The sequence below is a fragment of the Engystomops pustulosus genome, chromosome 2, assembly GCF_040894005.1.
Source record: "Engystomops pustulosus chromosome 2, aEngPut4.maternal, whole genome shotgun sequence".
Classification (NCBI taxonomy): Eukaryota; Metazoa; Chordata; class Amphibia; order Anura; family Leptodactylidae; genus Engystomops; species Engystomops pustulosus.
The window spans coordinates 31,858,844-31,877,512 of record NC_092412.1 but is presented as its reverse complement, the minus strand read 5'-3'; the positions used below and the strand labels follow the sequence as shown (position 1 = coordinate 31,877,512).

Here is an 18,669-nt window from a genome sequence, read left to right as displayed (position 1 = left end):
TGGTCTAAAGTCTGATATATGTGCTCTGAATGCTAGGTTCTGGTAAGAGGGGGAGGTTTAGGTCTGAATACTTAGTTCTGGATTTAAAGAAGGTGGTACAGTATTGAGGTTCTGATTATGGAGCCTGAACTATTGGATATTTATGGTCAGGTGCTTGAATATCATAGTTTGGTCTAAAGTCTGATATATGTGCTCTGAATGCTAGGTTCTGGTAAGAGGGGGAGGTTTAGGTCTGAATACTTAGTTCTGGATTTAAAGAAGGTGGTACAGTCTACGTATGGTCTAAGATTTGAATATTGAGGTTTGGATTTTGTAGTTTGAACTATGTGATATAGTTTATAGTCGGGTGCATGAATTTCATAGTTTGGTCTGAAGTCTGATATATGTGGTATGAATGTTAAGTTCTGGTAAGGGAGAGGGGGGTGAGGTCGAAATACGGTACTTAGTTCTGGATTTAAATAAGGTGGTACAGACTAGGTATGGGTTAAGATCTGCATATTGAGATTTGGAGTTTGGAGTTTGAAGTATGGGATATTGGTTATGGTCGGGTGCCTGAATATCATAGTTTCGTCTAAAGTCTGATATATGTGCTCTGAATGCTAAGTTCTGGTAAGAGTGGGAGGTTTAGTTCTGGATTTAAAGAAGGTGGTAAAGTCTAGGGTCTAATATTTGAATATTGAGGTTTGGATTTTGTAGATTGAAATATGTGATATAGTTTATAGTTGGGTGCCTGAATTTCAGAGTTTGGTCTGAAGTCTGATATATGTGGTTCTGGTCAGGGTAGTGGCTTGTGGTCTGAATTCCTGGTTCTGTATTATGATGTCTTAATGATGTGATCTAAACTTGGGTATGGTTTAAGATCTGAATATTGACCTTTGGATTAGGGGGTTTGAATTATTATAGCATAGGTTCTGAATTTCAAGTGTCTGGAAATTGGAGTTTGGTCATGGATATTTTGGAGTTTGGTGTCTGTATTAATTGGCCTTTGCTTTGAATAATAGGGTCTAGTCTATGGTATGTTTAAGATCTGAACATGGAGTTTTGTAAGATGGGACCATAACTATGCGATATAGGTTCTGGTCGATTGCCTAAGGCTATATTCACACTGCCGTTGCCCGCCCGTACCATAGCGGGCAACGGCAGTGTACGGGGAGAGGAGGAGGAGGTTAGCGCAGGTGTGCTGCACCGTACCGCTCCCGTAGGGCGCCGTGACGTCTATGGAGGACGTATATCGGCCGTATATACGTCGGCCGTATATACGTCCTCCATACGTCAGTGTGAATGAAGCCTATGTCAAAGTCAGACATATGTGGTCTGAATAATAAGGTCTTGCCAAATGTGTGGCCAGGGACTGAATATTTGATTTTGTATTATTGTATCTAAATAATGTGGTGTAGTCTTGGGTATGGTTTAAGATCTGAATATTGGGGTTTGGACTAATGGGTTTGAACTATGAAGCATAAGTTCTGGTCTGAGTTCTGAATTTCAAGGGTATAGAAATCTAGTTTGGTCATGAATATGGTCTGGAGTCTAAATATCATTCTCTGTATTATAAAGCTTCTGACAGTTTCCAGTCCTTGATTTGGTTTGACATCTAAATATAGGGGTTTAAATTATAGACTTAGAAATAAGAGGTACAGATTCTGACATGAGGTCTGGGGTCTGAGTCTAGAAATTAGTCTGAAATCTAAATGTTATGGTTTCTACTGTGTGGTTTAGCTATGAAGTATAAGTTTTGTTCTGGGGTCTGAGTCTGGGGTTTAGTCTGAAATTTTAATATTTTGGCTTGTGCAAATCTGAATATTATGGTTTGTGCTAGTTTTGTTTTAGAGTCCGAGTCTGGGATTTAGTTTAAGATCTGCATATTATGGTTTGGGCTGTGTGGTTTAGCTATGACGTTTTGGGCTGGGGACTGAGTTTTAGAATTTGGAATGATAATGGCCCCTGGTCCAGGATTAACAATAAGGCTTCATGGCAGACACAATTCTCATATGTTGTCCATTGCAGTCTGGGGCTAAACTTCAGTAAATTACCACCATCTAGTGAACTTCATCAGAAACACAGTGAGCAGAGAGGTCTGATTGTAACTAGGGATCTTCTGTAAGTTGGGTGTCCCTAAAGGAAATCGACCATTTCAAAAACAAAAAAACAAAACGGGGATCACCCAGGAAAGAAAGTTAAAAAAAGCAGCACGGAGCGCTTGGTCAAGATGTCCGCCACTCTGGGCTGCTAATTATGCACGTCTTCGCAACCTCCTGCGTAACATCACCTCCCCCTCCTCTGCTCTCAGCAGGGTAGAGGGAGGGGCTCGCATAATTAGCACCCTGGAGTGCCGGACATTTTGACTCTCAGGGGGTCATTTACTAAGGGCCCGATTCGCGTTTTCCCGACGTGTTACCCGAATATTTCCGATTTGCGCCGCTTGTACATGAATTGCCCCGGGTTTTTGGCGCACGCGATCGGATTGTGGCGCATCGGGGCCGGCATGCGCGCGACAGAAATCGGGGGGCGTGGCCGAACGAAAACCCGACGTATTCGGAAAAACCGCCGCATTTAAAAACCGAAAATGTGTCGCTTGGGGAGCGCTCACCTTCACCTTCTATGGGATGGTGCATTCCGGGGCGTTAAGATTATTTTCGGCGCTGCAGCGCCACCTGGTGGACGGTGGAGGAACTACCATCTTAAATCCCAGCCGGACCCGAATCCTGTGCAGAGAACGCGCCGCTGGATCGCGAATGGGCCGGGTAAGTAAATGTGCCCCTCAGTGTTGCTTATTAGGTAGTAACTAGGTAGGCCGGGTGTGACAAGATCAGCGAAGGACAGCGCCGGGATCGAAATGAAGAGGAGTTGGGGATCAGTATCCTTAGATTTTTTGTTTTGGAAATGCTTGATTTCCTTTAAGTCAGGTGCTACCTGCACTTAGTGTAGGACATTATATTAAAAATAACTAAAAAAAAATCTATGATATTTGGACCCTTCACTTAGTCTCTATCCTATCTTTTCCACTCCTGTACATGAATATATTCATGATGAACATTGTATGACTAAACCTACAAATTCTGTCTCTGATTCAAAGTTTAAATTTATAGTAAAATAATTAAATCCTTTATGTGTAATGTATATTTTTACAATCTGAACATTTTCCAGCCATTTCATTTTTTACTACCTTGCCTGCCTCTGGCATGCTTCTACATAACCTGAATATGTTCTACTCAATGATTAAAATCCTCCTATCTTGCTCATTTTCGATTCCAAAAATATTCAACAAAGCCCATCTGCCCGTTTTGTAATGACATATCTGGGAGCTGAAATCCGCTGCTTTATTTAACTTCTATTTATGGGATGTAATATCGTGTCTTACTATTCTTGCAATGCCAAAAAAGTTGAACATATTTGGATTTTTTTTTCCTCATAACTTGTCAGATATGCGTAACAGAACTTTAAAAACATATTGGGGTAGATTTACTTACCTGGTCCTGTCGCGATCCTGGGGTGCATTGTCCGACGAGGATTCGGATCCGGTGCGATTCACTAAGATCGTGCGTCCGAGTTCCTGCATGTGTCGCTGCTGCGTCGAGGTCCGCCGGAGTTCACCTGCTTCTTCCTGGTGCATGTGAGTGCTTGATCTTGCGACAAAAATCGTCAGTTTGTCCGAATCCGTCGGGATGTCCGTCGGGTTGTCCGACAGGATTTCTGTCGCTTGCAAGCCGGCGCATGCGCCAAAATTCCGGGACAATTCAGCGCAAAACGAAAATATTTGGGAAACCCAACAAAAGTGCGGCATTTGGACCCTTAGTAAATGAGCCCCATTGGGTTTATGTTTGCTTCAGTGGCAGAGATGGGATCTGCTAATCCAAATGTAATGTTGATCTAGCACTTACAAACTTGAAATTAGTCCCCGTAATTAATAGCTAATCTGTATTGGTGGTACAACAACTGGCACCCCTGCCGATCATCTTATTTACAATACAGGTAGAGATGGAAGAACACACTGAAGCGTAGTGCTTGTTCCTTCTCACTTCAGGTGCCACTCCCGTAGAAATGGATGGAACATGGAATAAATTGAGAAGCGACAACAGCTATATTATGGAAAGACTCTGTTCATCCAGTGAAGAGTATATCAGATGGTGCAAAGGGTGTCCTACCTGTACTGATCAACTATGATTGACCTATCATATGAATAGGTCCCTGAACTTGGGGTCAGAAATCCTATTAATATTGGTCTATAAGTATAGTTAGGAAAGGCCGCCGATATGCACATAAGTTAGTCATCTTAGGGTTAGGCCATCTCTCTTCCAGCAATGGCAAAATGGATGAAATAGTAGTGAGGAGAAAGGAAACAATTGAACAAAAAGAGTCAATCCACAGACATAAGGTTATAATTCCTAAGGGTCAAGAGCGAGAGTCAGGAATGTTAACTAGAATGAAGCTAAGGTGAATGTTAGGGAGAGTTAAAAGGCAACAGAAGCAGCCAAGACCAATAATAAAATAAGGGCTGTAGGCTTGCAGCCTGAGACAATAGGCTCAACAGAGCCAGAACCAGATCCAGCAAAGCAGGTACTAAAAACAGAAGATATAGCTGGAGCAGAGGATTAAGACCAATGGAGCAAATTTTGAGTTGAGTAACATCCTCAAGAAAACATAGAAACTTTACAAGTTAAGAGGCCTCTCTTTTTGTGTACAGCTGGGTATACAGTCCAGAGACTTAAAGGGGTATTCATATTAAATGTATTAAATTTGCCAAATATAAACATTTCTTTAACTGCATGTTAAAAAAAGTACATGTGTGAAGATAATTTCCCAAAAATGTAGCTAATATGTCCCTTAGAAATGAAATTGCAGTCCTTGGATACAACCACCCCTTCACACTGGCAGCGGGGGCCAGGTATGCTCTATTGAGCCCCACCTGACCACTTGGAATTAGTGTTTATTACCACAAGAAAGCTTTTTTTTTTTTGTGAAATCAGTGGTGGTCACATCCAAGGACAAAAATCTTATTTTTAAGGGACACCATGGCTACATTTATTGGAAATGATCTTTGCACAGGTGAATATTTTTTAATACTATCCAATTAAAGAAATGTATGTATATGGTAGCTAAATTAAATGTTAAGCCTCTACTCTCATCACAATCTCATAGACCATAGCTATGGACCAGAAATGGGCGGATAATTTACTTATGTATCCACCAGTGAGAAGACCACATTTACTACAATAGTCTTTCACTTTGAGTTCTATAGTAGTCACCCATGTGCACTGGGACTTGGGATGGGGACTATTTTCATCTATGGGAATCTCAGTGGAATAGGATACGAGGTTGGGGCACCTATATGGTAATAGTATGTTATAAAACAACATATCACTATATGTTTTATACTTTTGTTGTATGTACAGGTATGAGGTATTTTAAGGTTGGATATTTTTGCAATTCTACATTCATATCCAGGCTTCTATCCAATTATATCTTCCGCCGGTTAGATCAAAACAACCATAGTAGTGAACTTCCTCACTTATCGAGCAATTTCAAAGAGAAGTCCCTGTAAATTACAACTTTACTAGCTGAATAAATGCCATGTTTGTATGTGGAGATTACATGGCGTAGACCTAAGGGTTTTATCTCAATTACCAAGAAGCCAACAAAGTTACTTTAAGTTTTCTGTCTACTGAAGATTACCTTAAATGTACCCCTCAAGACGACGGAAAGGAAAAAGAAGAAAAAGCTTTCAACAGTGAAAACAGGAGAGGTGAATGTAAGGCGGAGATGGTCTTTGAGAAAAGAATAAAAACAAGCAGATTCTCGGAATTATGTTCTGAAGCCGAAGAAGTCCCTTTAATACTTCATACTCAATGTTCTCTGTTGTCTGGACATTACTAAGTCCAAGCCCATGAGAAATGGACTTCAAAACACTAAAAAGAAAGTACAAATGTTGGAGTTGTTAACTACATAGTCAAAGAGATCAAATAACTTTACGATGAAGAACAACTGCCTGGGCGGAAGACAAGTTTGCTTGTGAACTTACTATAAGGAGACTCAGATACTTGGGGAAAAAAAAGAAGAAGATGCTCATAATGAAGAAGAGGAATTTGGCCAAAGGATTGATGGATCCATAGCAAATATTTATGAGAATTCGGAATGACTGGAAAGGGATCAAAGCCAACTTGTTAAGTATTATGTATATGCTTTGGTTGAAAATTGAGAGAAGCTCAATTTACAATGGGCACATTTTCTAGGCCGGTAGAACTATCTGTGTCATGATTATGGTCACAGCTCTTCTCACGGTCTATTGGTCTACTCCACTTCTCGTGTCTCAATTACTGTAACTACTGCTCTTTACTTTCTCTCTGTTCTCCGTTATTCATTTGAAAATGGATATCAGTTATGTATTTTATTTGTATTTGACACATAACAACATAACAAATTAATTGCGGTGGCCAATCCAACAAAAATACCATGTTCTAGTCTGATCCATATTTCACAGAAGAGGACCTGCTATTCTTGTTTGTTCAGGTTTGGCCTCGTGACCCGGACATATTGCCTAATTGGCGAGCAAGAAGCCAATACGGCAAATTGATGCCCCTGGCAAGCAGCCATGGCTATGTTTGCCATGGGGAAGTCCCCTTGTTCAATCATAGCCATGGCTACTTGCTATGGGCATCAATTTACCAGAATGGCTGTTCGTCTGCCAATCTGGCAATATGTGGGGGTCATTCAGCACATTGTCCGTCTCAGCTCTAATCATAGTATATAATATTTCAAGATGTATTAAAAAAAATTCCACAAAGAAGCAATTTGGTCATGATTTTTTTTCCAGCTTGGTTACTTCTGGGTAAAAACACAGGAGTAGCTTTGATCACTAGTGTTGCATTAACTAATGAGTGGTGTACTTTCTACATGACTTTTGAAACCTGTACATTGATTCCCCCCAAAAAACATGTCAGATGGTTTCTTTTTAACCATTGTAGTCTAAGAGGTAGCACAATTACTGCTTGTGAGAAAAGAGATGTGGTTGGGGTTAACATAAAATATTGTAAAGGGTTAGAAACAGTTAGACTAGAAAGCTGACCCTTCCAAGGGCTGAAAAAGCAGCAGTAGCAAGTATAAAGGTAACATACAGGGCAGTGGTGGCGAACCTATGGCACGGGTGCCAGAGGCGGCACTCAAAGTCCTTTCTGTGGGCACCCGGGCATTCGCCCCAGCACACCAGAGAGGACTCAAAGATTCTTCCTGCAGTTCCAAGCAACTTAAAAGTTGCTGCTTTCAGTCATATTTTGATACTTACTTCGTTAATTGGGACTGTAGGAAGAGGGAGAATGAGTAGACGGGGCCGAATTATCTTTGGAGGACCTTCAGCTGGTCCCCCGATTCTCTGTGTACTGAGGGACACTGGAAAGAAGCTAAAATGATGAAAATTTTCCATCTTTCTACTGTGTTGCTGTCCTCAGTAGGCCAATCTGATTGAAAGTTGCTTTACTTTTTGGTTGGCACCTCGCGGTAAATGAGGGGGGTTTTGGGTTGCAGTTTGGGCACTCGGCCTCTAAAAGGTTCCCCATCACTGATATAGGGTAAGACTAACCCTATTATGGTAACCTTGTGTGGGTCTTTTTTTTTTTTTTAAACCAGGGAATAAGAAGATATAAGAAGAGCAGATCCTGCCAGAGGGAGTGCACACCAGTATGTCAGTGTACTTGGTTTACAGTCCTTCATCCTGGTGGTAAATGTCCTTTAAAGAAAATCTACCAGCTGGAACAAGGATTATAAACCAAGTCCACTGACATACTGGTGTGTGCCTCCTCTGGCAAGATCTGCTCTTCTTTTAGATCTATACGCCTTAGTTTTTACATTAAAAAGTCTTTAAACATTATGTAAATGAGCCTGAGGGGCTCCAGGTTTCATAGATGTTAAAATGAGCCCATCAGTCTCATTTGCATATTTTTTAATACCTGTACTAGGATATGTTTTTGAGGATGGAAGGGGGGCACCCAGAATGATTTTATCTGGTGAGCCCATGAAGCAACTATCTGACACATTTACAGGCGGTCCCCTCCTTATGAACATCCAACTTACATACGACCCCTAGTTACAAATGGCCCTCTAAATATTTGCAATTTACTGTATTTTAGCCCTAGACTACAATGATCAGCTATAACAGTTATCACAGGTGTCTGTAATGAAGCTTTATTGTTAATCCTGGTTCTTATGACAACCCAACATTTTTAAAATCCAATTGTCACAGAGACCAAAAAAATTTTGTGTGGGGTTATAAACTATAGTGTTCCGAGTTACATACAAATTCAACTTAAGAACAAACCTACAGAACCTATGCTGTACGTAACCCAGGCACCGCCTGTATACCAGAAACCAAAGTTTACTTGCTGGTAGTTCCACTTTGGGTAGGCACTAACCACTGCATGCTGAGAACATCCCATAACATAATTTGGTCTTATCAAACTGTATGAGATACAGTTTTTTTTCTATTTTTCCAGCTGCTAACACATCACCTTCAAGAACTGACTACTTACTCACCACCTATTATATCCCACCCCGTGACAGGTGCCACTGCCACCCGACAATCAGTGTTAGTCACTTCTCCGGTCTTTTGATTTTAATCTTATGGCTGTTCTCTGCACATGTTGCTGTTCATTTCTATTTCTTTCTTATTCTCAGCAAGAAACAAAGATAATGAGAGCCAGAATAGGTTTTTTTTTTCCACCTTGTAAATTGAAAAATAGACAGACAAAACTTTATAATAACAGACTTTTAGAAATCTTGAGAGAAAGCCAATAAAGTAAAACTGCAAGTCAAGAGATGTATAATTTAGATGACTTTTTGAGAAGAGACTTAATAAAAAAAATCTATATAAAAGAACAAACAATCTGTATCTCTCATGGAACGGGCTGATAAATTGAGAAATGCACATTCGCTTTCTTTATGGAAACATGTTGCAAGAAATTAGTTTCTCATTTTATATCTCACTTTACTAAGCAGGTGCAGGAATCTGTGCTCTGTGCCACTATGGATCCTACCAAGCCGGTTCTGTCTTGTGGGTAACCATATCATTACAAAGGGGTGGTCAAATGCCCCCAAAATATAGATTTAGAATTTAAATTGTCTCCTAAAAAGACAAATACAGGCAGTCCCCGGGTTACATACAAGATAGGTTCTGTAGGTTTGTTCTTAAGTTGAGTTTGTATGTAAGTCAGAACCGTATACTTTATTATTGTAACCCCAGTCAAAGTTTTTTTGGTCTCTGTGACAATTGGATTTTAAAAATGTTGGATTGTCATAAGAACCAGGATTAACAATAAATATTAATTACAGGCACCATTGATAACTGTTATAGCTGTTTATTGTAGCCTAGGACTAAAGTACAGTAAATTACCAAAATCCAGAGGTCCGTTTGTAACTAGGGGTCGTATGTAAGTCAGGTGTTCTTAAGTAGGGGACCGCCTGTATTACTTACAGATGTGAGCAAGTTTTACTTCAATCAATGTGTTAGATAGGCTTGGTCATTAAGGATGGTTATCCAATGGGTATCCATATTGAACCCCAGGGATCACAAGAAGGAAGGGGGGGGGGGGCAAAATGTCCTCTTTAATGCTCCATGTGAAATTACTGCAGGTAACATACATGTTTTACATGCATTTAATGCAAACCTGTCACCAAGAAAGACACCCCTGGAGCCATAAGCAAAGGGGGACATTACTTTGGCATGGGGGGACCTATAACGCTGTGTAGTGGTATTCATTTAATATAGGTGGGTTCTGCTTTGAGTATGTAGGGTCTAGGATCTACATACTCTAGGGTCAGAGTATGTAGGGTCTACCACTCCTTTCACTTCCTGTCCTGTGTCTCTCTTCCTCTTTCTCTCACCAGAAGACCATGGAGAAACATGTTCCTCCCACCCGCCCTGTACCATTACTACTCTACCATTGTTTACCTACTTTATGTATAATTAAGGAAACTTTATTGTACATTATTTTTTGGATCCTGACATTGTGTATCTTGTACCATGTAATATTGCTATTTACTGCATTACGATGAGATAAAGCCCAAAGAAAGGGCGATCCTTCAGCCATGGGTTCCCTAGAGGTTTCCTCCACCTCTAGGGTTTTTCCTCTTCTGAGTGCTGTGGGATAACTCTTTGTGAGTTTGAGGTTGGCCAGATTTTATGGTTGCCCGGACATAAGTTAATAATGTATCAGAGATGACCGTAAGGGTCTTTGGATACACAAGGCTTTCAAACCGTCCTTGTCCGCGTTGCAAAGGTGAGCTTCGAATTATATGAGTCTGTTTTCCAGCTTTGGAATGGAGTAAAACAGGAAAGACACACTGTCCTTACTGAAGATTATCTCAAGACTGCATTATTCTTTTAGCACTGAAACTCTTATATGGAAAGTCATAACACACTCTGCAAAGGGGTGTGCAAGTACACAAGCGGGCAATACTATTGGGTGGGTTGACCATGGAAATGCAACACTATTGGATGCAGGCACACAAAGGAATGTAGAACCATTGGATGTCTTCACATAAACAAAATGCCCAGGTGTTCACGTGGATACCTTCCCCTAGGTGGTGCTAGCGAGCACTAAATCTTTGTGTGCTTTGCTTAGGGATGAACCCCACCCAAACTTTAGTTTTCACTACACAAAGTTGTGTAAAATGAATGCCGAGTCTTTAAAATGTCTGACAGTATGTAAAAAGAAATACATGAATAGAAACATATACTTCTAAAAAATAAATGGGAGTCAATTTTTAAGTAATAAAGAATAGCAGGAGTTGGGTGGAAGTTGCAGGTGGACTACTTTTAAACTAATAGAGGATGTTAAACCTCATGGTGGTGAACAGGCTGAGCTTTGGAAGTGGCCAGCCTGAAGGATGTCTTAATGGTAATATCATCCGGGGGCGGGCACGGTGGTGAAGCACAGGAGTGGGTATCTTCACAAGGGTCATTGGTGCCCTTAAAGTGGACTGGCTCTGCTATAATGGCATGCCAGAGCGTGCCACCCCTTTATTGCTGTCTGGCCGGTGGGCTGTACGTCAATCAGCTGGGGATCTCACAGTATAGGTGAATCCCATTCCTAGCAATTCACCCAACTGTTTTAGTTTTGTGATTTAAATAAAGCTGTGGCCTATTTGACACCATAAAATAAAGTGTTTTGTGTTTATTTACACAGTGTTTCCTCTTGAGTTGGTATGACGAAGTGAGGGTCCCTCCCACATCCAAAAGTCATGTGGTTTTTAGCTGGGGATCGGTTCCAATAGTCTATGCTAGGCTAAAATCAGCATAGGATATTGTACCTGTCACCAGGTAAACATCATATTCCTCATGGCAGGTTCCCTTTAATTCACTTCCACGGCACTGTGGAACTTAACAGACATAGGACATTAATAGAAGCCCCAGTAATCACACATTTCTCCCTTAAATCTGAATCCCTTAGCTTTCTGGCTTTTCCTAGGCAAGATCTGTTGCATATTTCCATTTAAATATTTTATCTTAAATATTTTTCCATAACCTTAAAAAAATTCTTGCCCCTTAGGTGATCCCTAGGGTTCCTGATTGCTGATAAAATATACTTCAATATAACTGTATTGCAGTATATTGTGTATATATTGCTTTTCTATTACAGACTACCTCAGACGCAAGCTCCACGATGCTCCGGCACAGGCGGATACATCAAGAGGCTTCAGTCAAGCAAGCATAGCATTAATTTCTATGTCTGGCCCTGGCTGGTATAGAAATAAACGCAGCAGGTGAATTTTTACGTATGACAATTGGCCGGCTGAAGCAAGAGAGCAGGTGCAGGGACAGTGCCCGCTCACTCCCTGCTGGTCAGGCCTACCCCCAGCTAGCCACGCCCCCCTTCATTCCCTTCCACCGTAAAGGTAGCCGATAGAGGAAAATATTTGCAAGTGCTAGCATTTGTGATTATTTCAGGGCTTCTGTGCCACAGTATGTTATTCATACTAAACCATGAATTCAGAATGGCGTTTTTTCCTCAGTTAAACCCAAAAGGGGATAAAAAAAAGCCAATAAAGTCTGTGTAACTCATATTACAGGCCATTAAAAAATTAACTCAACCCATAAAAAACAAGCTATGATGATGGCATATGGAAAAATGTATTGTTTTTGGAAGATGAAGATCAAGTGGTTGGACATTTATGACCAAAACAAGCTAGTCAATAAGGGGTTAAAGCAGAAATCCAAGTTTACATATATATATTTGCCTAGGTAAAGGGAAAAAACATTGTCTCCTCCTCTGCCACAGAGTGCAGTGTGAAGTAAAAAGCAATGGGTGTTCCTCAAAATGATCTGAAATGAAAGGCATCCATAGGACACAGTGCATTAGTAAGGAGGCAATTCACTATTACCATAAAACTCACAGACATGCTCCCTATCTTCTCGGTAAGTCGTCCCGTGAAAGCTTATATTATGTCCATTGCTCACTCAAGGTTAAGTGAGCATCCGCCAGTATAGTATAATATAAATGCAAATGTGCATAAAATACACAGGGATAAGAGCAATATATAGAATTTATGCACCATCTTAATGCTCTCCACTTACTCCTGGCGTGGGAAATGATAGGTTAGCATGCATACGGATCAATCTCCCGGTATTGAAATAGTATCTTAGAACATTTAATGTGCTGACTTTATTCCAGGAGGCACGTTCAGATTTATTCTCGCTTTTCCTTATGTAGAACCTGTGACAAGTTTGCAAATCCGGTTGTTTAGTTAAAATCGGGCAGCATTCTTCTTGATTTGGCTTCCTTGATTAGATAAACCAAATTTCACGACTTAAAGTTCTGCAATCTGCTGAGAATTTCTATCAGCTCTTTCCAGGCACTTCCAAGCCATGACCAATCTCATAAAATGAAGTGTGGTGAAGTTAGACTTTAGTATAGAACCAGACTGTACATTTTTTAAGGCCTAGATGATATTTATCTATATGGTATTCATCGTTGATTATAAGAGTCCCTGATTACTTAATGGACTACAGCAGAGGTCTCCAACCTTTTTTGCACCAAGGACCGGCTTTAAGCTAGACCAGTTTTCCATGGCCCGGTGGGGCGGGGCTTTGGTCATATGGGGTGGGGTTATGGAGGGGTGGAGCTTAGTGCATACTTATCATATAATTATGACATTTATAATGAGAATGTAATTCAACTTACCATAGGTTCAGAATGAGTGGGAGCACAAGGCTTGTTTCCCTGAATCAGTGGGAGCACTGGGCTTGTTTCCCTGAATCAGTGGGAGCACTGGGCTTGTTTTCCTGCACCCACCCGCCCCACCCCGTCCTGCATAATGTTCTCTGCCGGGAGCTGCGAGCTGTCACGGCCATGGCAGAAAACATTATAAATCCACACAGAGCGAACTCTGACCAGGCGCAGGGCCGCGGAGCTAGCCGTCAGCGGCGCCGCGGACCGGCTGATAAACTCCAACGGCCCGGTCCTGGTCCACGGACCGGTGGTTGGGGACCTCTGGACTACAGGGACCCCTAGCATCATAAATGATTGTGGGGCTAGGAGTCCAGGTATTCAGTCCAAGGAATATTGCCGTCATGCTGTCCCCATTTTACGGACCATCAAGAAACTGAAGTTACTTACTGCTCTGATGCTTTCGAAATGTCCATCTTCCTTCTCAAAATCAACAGGTTGTTCATTTAATGTCCAGAAGAAGCTGATATCAAGGAGAGGGTCATGGATGGCCTTGCAGCTAAGAACAACACTCTCCCCCACTGTCAGTTCAGTTCTCTTCGGTGTCAGTTCTATCTTTGTAGGTTCTACAGATAGAGGGACAAAGAAGTGTCTTAGATCAGTCTTGTCGTATGTGCTACCCTTTACCAGAATGTGTCTAGACAAATCATTCAGAAATAGCACTATTGAAACAGAAGACCTTCAACATTTTGAATGATGACATAATAATGGTGGTCAAACTCATAAATACTGTATTAGGACATTCTGAGTGATCAAGGGGATTTGGTCATTTATGATCTTCATGATGGAGGGAAATACAAAGAATCTGTGATCTGGTGTACCCAGAAATTAAACATTTTAAGCCAGACTAAAGTTGGATGACATCTTTGGGAAGAACCAAAGTGAAACCAAAAAGTCACTTGGACACAAAACCTGTAGATATTTGAAGAGAGAAACAGAAGTCCCGGAGATAGGTAGGCACGCACAACAACAGGAGAAGGAGGAAGCCCAGGGGGCTCAAGCAAAACAGACAAGGCAACTCGAAAGGTAAAGAAACAGCGGTGGAACTCACCCAGTAGCATCCAAAATCTTTATTGTATCAAAGCAGAGGTCCAGGGGGAAGCTGAAAATGGCCGTTTCACGCTATAGATCGCTTCCTCAAATAGACCGTGTTCTGCATCACCCCGCACAATAAAGATTTTGGACGTTACCGGGTGAGTGCTACCGCTTTTTCTTTACCATTGCGACCAAACCACTAGTACCTAGTTCACACTACCGGACGAGTGATGTCACAGGAACAGTCAGTGTTTCCTCAACCTACTAGTACTAAGACAAAGACACAGACGTAACAACTATCTTTATTTAGTCCAAATTAGCTAAAGTTATGTAAGTAATTCCTATCTCCAAAAAGTAGTTGCAAGGGGAGAGAAGAATAAGGTGTTACGAGGCTCCTTGGAAGATGATTATCACCCACAATACCTAAAGATCTAAAACCCAAATATCTAAGACTTTCATACACAAAAGATTTACGATCAACTGGTGGCCTTCAAAAACATTTTGAATTTCTTATGATCTCCTCTTTGGAATAGAAATATCTGTGTATTTAAACCCAATAATAAGAAAGACACAACATTCTAATTACACATTTATGGAATCAGATAAGTCGTTACCTGTAACAGACACAACTGTTGTAATTTCTGCAGAGCCAAACACATTTTCCCCACGGCAAGTGTATTTTCCTTCATCTGATTTGGAAGCATTTAGGATCCGTAAACTTCCATCTGGAAGAACAGCTATCCTGGAAGAAGAGAGTTATTTTAAACATCTGGAGTCACCAAGGTAAAACACATAGCAAAAAAAAAAAAACACATATTCATGATTTCAAATGGATCAGTCATGGATCAATGAGCTGGATACAGAACCCTGGATTCTGTAGCATCACTGCTCTTACAGTAAGGAATCCTGGTCTATGTTGGTGTGAATACCTTCTTTTTCTAGATGTAGATAAAGCCCCCTGTCTTGAACAGTGGCGTTTAGGAAAGATAAAATGGTCCTTAAAAAATTGTAGAAGTGTCCATTTAATGGGGGGTTTGACAACCATTTTATGAATCCAATGGTAGGGCGTCTCTTTCTCTGGTGGACAATGCAGTACCGGGTATTGTTTAGTCTCAGTTAGCGATAAATAAATCTATTGTTTGATTCGTAAATTCGGTACAAACCTGATGATTTTCTGGGACGGAATCAATTTTTTTCGAATTTGCTTCAGACGAACCAATGTTGTTCCAATTGTCCTGGATATTGGTGTAAAAACCCTTCTAGTCCTTTGAAACACTGATCTTTTATTTTAAATAAAAGTCCCCATAACTTTTCCTTTGATTTTCTACATATTTTTTCATTAGGGTTAGGGTTGGAATAAGGGTTGGGCCTAACTCAAATTAGTAAACTCAACCCAACTCAACTTTAGGTTCAGTGCCCTCAGTTTGCTAGCTTCTCATAAGCCGAACGTGTTGTGTGATGGACTTCAGAGAAGCCAATCAGACAGCCTCCCCCTCCCCAGGCAACTAGGCATGTCTGTGATTGGCCAGGTGGACACCTGGTGAAGATGAATTGATAAATACAGTATCTCCTTCCTGTGTTGTATAAAATGTTTAAATTTAATAAAAAAATGTATTCAAGATGAAATAAAATAAATACAACAACAACCTACTGCTATTTATCCCTGTAAAGTCAATTGTAAACATATCGACGAGTACAAATAGATAAAAGAAGACATCTCTGTACTGACTTTCACTATTAGGTCTTCCTACTATAGGAATTCTGAGAAATTGTATGATTTTATGAAAAATCTTCTGCTTAAATTACTTGAAAACCCCAGTGTAGATATCATCCATGACACCTGATGAATAAGATGCATCTTGCCTTCTTATATGCTAATGAGCACATGTAAATACCCGTCTTTAAAGGGATTGTCATTTTAATTACACTGCTCGGCTGATTGATATATCCATTTACAAAACTCACAGCAATTTTCATTCAAGACGACACAGATGTGATTACACATCCTGAAGAGAGCCAGGTATAAGATTATAATTTTGTTGTTTTTCATGTATGTAAATATGTGGCAGCTTCTGCCTGATCCGTGTGGATATTTATAACAAAAGTGTTATGTACAAGTTACAATTTCATATGCATACTACCAAAGCAGCACATAAACAGTCTCCATATAAATGTAGCATATGTAGAGAAGTGATTATAGCGTGGGTGGGACGGCTTGACTCCTTCCAAGAACATAGTTACCGATAGGTTGACCCATTCAGTATCTCAAATCTTGTTACAGACAACAATTTCTACTGCAACCATTGTCATGAAACCGTAATGAAACCAGGAATTCGGGAAAATCACATTGGGGTCATTATAGGAGTGGCAAAAAAAAACCTATTGTACCTTTACTGCTATTGTTCCTGTATTGGTCCACTGCATCTAGTCTTCAGCACTGGCATCTGGCCCATCTGGCCCATCTTGGTTCTTGTTTTGACCAATGAGAGGCACTCCCAGACCAAAGGTTGTCATTTGCACTACTACTTTACCCCTTATTGGATGGAGCAGGATGTGACCCCCAATCCCAAACATATCTCATCTACCCTTTTACTGTCCCTGCATTGCTCCAGTACTTCTAGCCTTCAGCACTGGTGTCTGGCCCAAAGTGGTGGTCTTGGTTCCTTTTTGGGTCAATGAGAGGCATGGGTAGTCATTTGTATTGCCACTTGTTGGCTGAAGCGGGTCCTATGACCCCCAATCCCTGAAGTTCTGGCCTGGTTTGACTTCTGAACTTCGTACCTACCCTGCCAAAATGCTACAGTAGAGTGGCAACCGAGAGCCAGAGAATGATAGGTAACATTTCTTTCTTTTTTGCCACCTCAGTCCCAGTCCCCACAAGGTTTTCACACATTCCTGGAAAACCCTTTTAAGGTCAACCAGTTTATATACAGGTTAATTCTAAAAATGTGAGCAGTTTAATTATAACTGTATACTTTTATAGTGTAGTAATAATCATGTACATAATTGTGCCATTTGAAAGTTTCACCGTTTTTAAAGTGTTGGGGGTCCCAAACTCCACGACTTGGAGCACTTTGACCACGAGACGTTACTCGTAATGTAAGTCCTAGTGTAGACCCGTAGTCCAAGGAGAGGGTCCAAGACTTCATGAAGAACTGGTACAACAAAGCCAGTGCTCAAGAATCGGTGCAAAGTTAGTGCTCAAGAACTGGTGCAATGGAGTCGGTGCTTAAGAAAAGGGGTGAAGGAGTCGTTGCTCAAGGACTGGTGCAAAATAGTTGGAGCAGGGTAAGTACAATTCTTTTTTACTTGGCACCCATACGCCTTTAATTGTTATGATAGATAGATAGATAGATAGAGAAAACTTTGACAACTTTAATGTCTCCCCAATTCATGTAGAACAAACAATTGAACCCCCCCCCCATATTGAAAAAAGGATTCACGGAGATGTAAACCCAAATCTTTTTCTCCACACCCTAAAATTATGTTTGCTTTTGCCGCTGCTGACACTGGATTTTTACTACTCAAAACCAGTGTTTATTCCACATGACTGTGCATATATATAGCATTATTCTTCTATCACATATAACCTGAGGATGTTCTAAAGAAGAAAGTCTCTCCTCTCGGCTGATCTGCATATTGTAAAATGAAGGTTTCTTAGGGTTGTAATTTTAATCTAATGTCCATCTTGTAGCAGACTGTAAAACATCTTCAGTAATTGGTGTTTCAGATTAAAATTCAAAGCAGGTGGAATACGTAGAGTCTCATTTCTCTGATATGTACTCCCAGCTAAAGGCTCATACTAGAGTGACCAATAAAAGATGTTCCTAAAAGTGCAAATTACAATGTATCAACTCATCAGCCAAAATACTGAAAAAAAAACGGAATTTCTAAATAATCTGACTTCTCCCCACAGACAGATATTGCAGAATCCCTCTTCCCTCCTCAGTAAGACCATAACATTAAGTAGAGATGGGTTAATTATGAATGTAAAACATTCTTTTGGGGATTGTTACCATGGATATCATTGCCAGAGGTTAATGAGCTTCAGATCTTATTAACAAATGGTGCATTCTGCGTGAAGGGCAAAAAACATTCCAAGCTGTACTAGTTTAGCACTGTCATTAACCTTGGAAAAAAATGTTTCCCCCCCACAAAATTAGTGTTTGACAATTAAGGTTTAATTTAAGAATAAACAAAACCTTAGCAGATTTTTATGAATTAATTAATATGATAAATTAAAATGATAAAAAAAAAATATTCTTGCACTTAAAGAGATAAGAGAGGCCTGTAATAGACATCATAGGTAGAGTTTCAACAAAATGTTAAAAAAAATCCAGAAAATTATTTGTTAAAGAATTTATTTGCAAATAATAGTGAAAACGAAGTATTTGGTCAATAACAAAAGTTCATCTCAATA

General features: G+C 40.4%; 1 protein-coding gene across 2 annotated transcripts in view; it reads right to left on the bottom strand.

Moving 5' to 3' along the window:
• Nucleotides 1–18,669, bottom strand: part of CNTN5 (contactin 5) — an 860,183-nt gene that overhangs the window by 93,568 nt on the left and 747,946 nt on the right. For both annotated transcript variants that reach the window (XM_072134178.1, XM_072134179.1), the window contains 2 exons: nt 14,864–14,991; nt 13,605–13,780 (listed from right to left, as the gene is read on the bottom strand). In XM_072134178.1, the coding sequence (XP_071990279.1) occupies nt 13,605–13,780; nt 14,864–14,991 (304 nt within the window). The remainder of the gene's footprint in view (nt 1–13,604; nt 13,781–14,863; nt 14,992–18,669) is intronic.